The sequence below is a fragment of the Harpegnathos saltator genome, unplaced genomic scaffold (genome assembly GCF_003227715.2).
Source record: "Harpegnathos saltator strain DR-91 unplaced genomic scaffold, Hsal_v8.6 scaffold106, whole genome shotgun sequence".
NCBI classification, from domain to species: Eukaryota; Metazoa; Arthropoda; class Insecta; order Hymenoptera; family Formicidae; genus Harpegnathos; species Harpegnathos saltator.
The window spans coordinates 194,189-197,674 of record NW_020229880.1 but is presented as its reverse complement, the minus strand read 5'-3'; the positions used below and the strand labels follow the sequence as shown (position 1 = coordinate 197,674).

General features: G+C 39.6%; 1 protein-coding gene across 1 annotated transcript in view; it reads right to left on the bottom strand.

Annotated features, from left to right (window-relative positions):
• The window catches only part of LOC112588887 (odorant receptor Or2-like), a 29,926-nt gene extending 26,440 nt beyond the window's left edge, over positions 1–3,486 (bottom strand). The window contains exon 1 of the mRNA XM_025300210.1: positions 3,473–3,486. Within this exon, the coding sequence (XP_025155995.1) occupies positions 3,473–3,486 (14 nt within the window). The remainder of the gene's footprint in view (positions 1–3,472) is intronic.

The window sequence follows — 3,486 nt, the reverse complement described above, 5'->3', positions numbered from 1 at the left end:
TATTAGGAAATCGAGTAAGAGCAGGAATAAAGTAGTACATGCAGATAGGTTAGCTTCTTTTAGTGAGAGACAGGAATAGAGAATACATCAGAGACCTGTAAATTTTTAATGGTAAAATTATTTAAACAAATCTTGCATTCATTTTCTTTACTTTAAGGTGTAATTTTGGAGAGCGGTTTCAGAGGACCACATCCGGAAACAAGAAAAGTGAGAAGGCTGCCTCCCCCCACGGTTTTTGATCGTGGTTTTTCCGTGGGTTGGGCGAATGTTGAGACAGGGAATCGGGGTGTTCTTCAAAAGAACGTTGGGTCGTGGACCCAACGTTCTTTTGAAGATTTGTGGCAGCGTCCGTTGTCCGTGAGCCTTGGGCGTCTGATTTTGACAACTGAACGAAGATTGTCTGGACGACGGAAAATCGATAAGAAGAAAACAACAACAGCTGACAGAGAGTCTCCGAAGCTGTCATCGTAGACAGACGCGAAAATTGTAGATCAGAGAATTATTCTTGTTTAAAGCTTGAGCGAGTTGCGCTGTAAATAGTAAAGCTTGTTATTCTTACGCGCGTGTTTTCATTTACCTGAGTGCAAGCGCGAGTGCGAGAGTGAGTATAATTATAACATTTTGTGAGTGTAACAAAATATGTACACTTACTCTCGCACTCGCGCTTGCACTCAGGTAAATGAAAACACTAGCGTAAGAATAACAAGTTTACTATTAGGTTGGGGAAAAATAAATATTTTTTCGTTTATTTCAAGGCTTTATTTAATATAATAAGGATTGTTCGAATTTAGTCAAATAAGCACTGTTTTGTTCTACAATTTGTCGCCATTTTAAAGGTAATTTCATGATCCCTCTTTCATAGAAGCCCTGGTCCTTATTTGCAAAAAACTCGACTAAGCGATTTCACAGTCTTTTCTTAAAGTCAATTTCTTACATTCAAAGAAGTTTTGCAATGACAAAAACAGATGGTAATCGCTTGGTGCCAGGTCTGGACTATAAGGTGGATGCATAAAAACTTCCCAACCAAGCTCCCGGAGTTTTTGACGAGTGACTATAGACGTATGTGGCCTGGCATTGTCCTGATGAAAAACAATTCCTCTCATAATGACCAATTCTGGCCCCTTCTGGTCGATTGCTAGCTTCAAACGGTCCAATTGTTGACAATAAAGGTCCGAATTTAGTTTGACCATATGAAAGCAGCTCATGGTGGATGATTCCTTTATAGCCCCACCAAACACTCAGCAAAACCTTCCTGGCCGTTAATCCTGGTTTGGTCACCGTTTGAGCCGTTTCGCTGCGCTTTAACCACGATCGTTTTTGCACAATATTGTCGTATGTAATCCATTTCTCATCCCCAGTCACCATCCGTTTCAGAAATGGCTCGATTTCGTTCCGTTTGTTCAAGGCTTTGCAGATTGAAATTCAGTCCATCATGTTTTTTTGCGTCAATTCGTGTGGCACCTAAACATCAAGCTTTTTTTGAATCCAGCTTTATGCAAATGGTTCATTTCCATAATTTTGTTGACATTTTCGACGATGGGCTTACCTGTGCGAGATGCATCTTTAACATCAAAATTACCGAAACCGAATCGACGAAACCAAAATTGCGCATGATTGGCCGTGACAGTATCGGGACTATAAACACCATTCACAACTTCAGCCGCCTGGCTTGCATTTTCGTTTTTATCGAAGCAAAATTGTAAAATATACCGAATTTTCTCTTTATTGACGTACGTCTTTTCACGCTATAACTCACAACTTAATCGACAAATCACAAAACCGTTAAAGAATTTTTTTAGTACGGAATATCGCTTTTCCAACGAGTATAAATATTAACCTATGCGATTAATACATCACGTGATATATACCACTAAAGCCATCTAGCGGAAAAAATAATGGATTTCTTTTTTCCCAAACTAATATTTACAGCGCAGCTCGCTCAAGCTTTAAACAAGAATAATTCTCTGATCTACAATTCTCGGGTCTGTCATGATGACAGCTTGCCGGAAACTCTCTCTCTGTCAGCTATTGTTTTCTTCTTATCGATTTTCCGTCGTCCAGACAATCTTCGTTCAGTTATCAAAATCAGCATCAGATGCCTAAGGCTCACGAACAACGGACGCTGCCACAAACCTTGTGGCTCGGATACAACAATATGAATATCCCATCGACCCTGATATCTTTTCGACCCTCCATCTCTTTAATATCCTGATTAACTTTTTTCCCTTGTTCCTCGCTTACGCTTCCTAAGCTACATTTAGGGAAGTAGTCAAGATGGCTTTTCAAAAAATATATCTTTAGATTCACATTGCATCCTAATTTCATAAACTTTTCAAGCACGTTATTCACCAATTCTTTATAGTTAGAATCTTTTTTGTTTCCCAAGGAACCCAGAATCACTTTCTTCAATGAAACCCAAGCTTCTCTTTCTAAACAAGTCATTGTTTTATCAAATATCTCGTCTTTAGTAAGTAATCTAATTTGAGGCCCAATAAAAATGCCTTCCTTAATCTTTGCATCAGTGAGATGAGGAAACTTTGTACAGAGGTATTTAAAACAATTTCTTTTCTTATGCAGAGCCATCACGAATTGCTTCTGTTACGTCCTGCGGTCTCCGCGTATTCTAAATTCGTTATCAAGTAAAGCAAATTAAATTTTATATTATACGACCAAGTGTTCATGTTCCGCGACCCTCTGAGCACAGTGACGTCACACTCAGACATCTCTTTTTTTCTTTGTTTTAATTATCGAAGTTTCACTATTTCTGTCAGAAAGATCCGCTGAGTTATTTTAGCCAGATGTTCTCTCCAAATAACCTTGAATAACTTCCTCCTGTTCCTCCTGTTTGGAGCAACAATTTTCTTTGAAGACGGACCGACCAGACAATCTTATGACACTATATGACACTACTAGCCTTTGATCTTCTGAAACTCATGCGTTTTTCCACGTTTACTCATAAATTTTTATTGCGCACAACCTCTGCCTAGACCTAGCGAAACTACGAAGATACCCGATCCTTTACAATATTAGGCCTCCCTAAAACCCCACTTTCAAAAAGTTTTGCAACAAAATCCTATACTTGGACATAAACCTTAGAGCCCTGATGCAACTTCCAAAACCCCACCTTCTCGACCGAGATGACGTTTCGAGTAAAACGAAAAGGCTATACCACGTCTACTTCTCCTCGCGACCGACCCGCAGCCAGGATAGAATCTTTTCTTCAGCACCCCTTCAGGGTCTCTTAACAACCTAGCCTACTAGTGGCTTAGACAGATCAGAGTTTTGCCAGTTGTTAATTATTCCGTGCAACGACCTCGTGCATTTTTGGATCATCGTAAACAATCCAGTGGAAACTAGCTTCCTATTCTTGGCGCAAAACTTGGGTCCATCCTCACAGACACGCAGGAATTACACTCTTCATTTCCGACAAATAGCATAGATCCAGCAGTAAGTTATTTATACTTTCTTTTACCTGACTGACCCCAT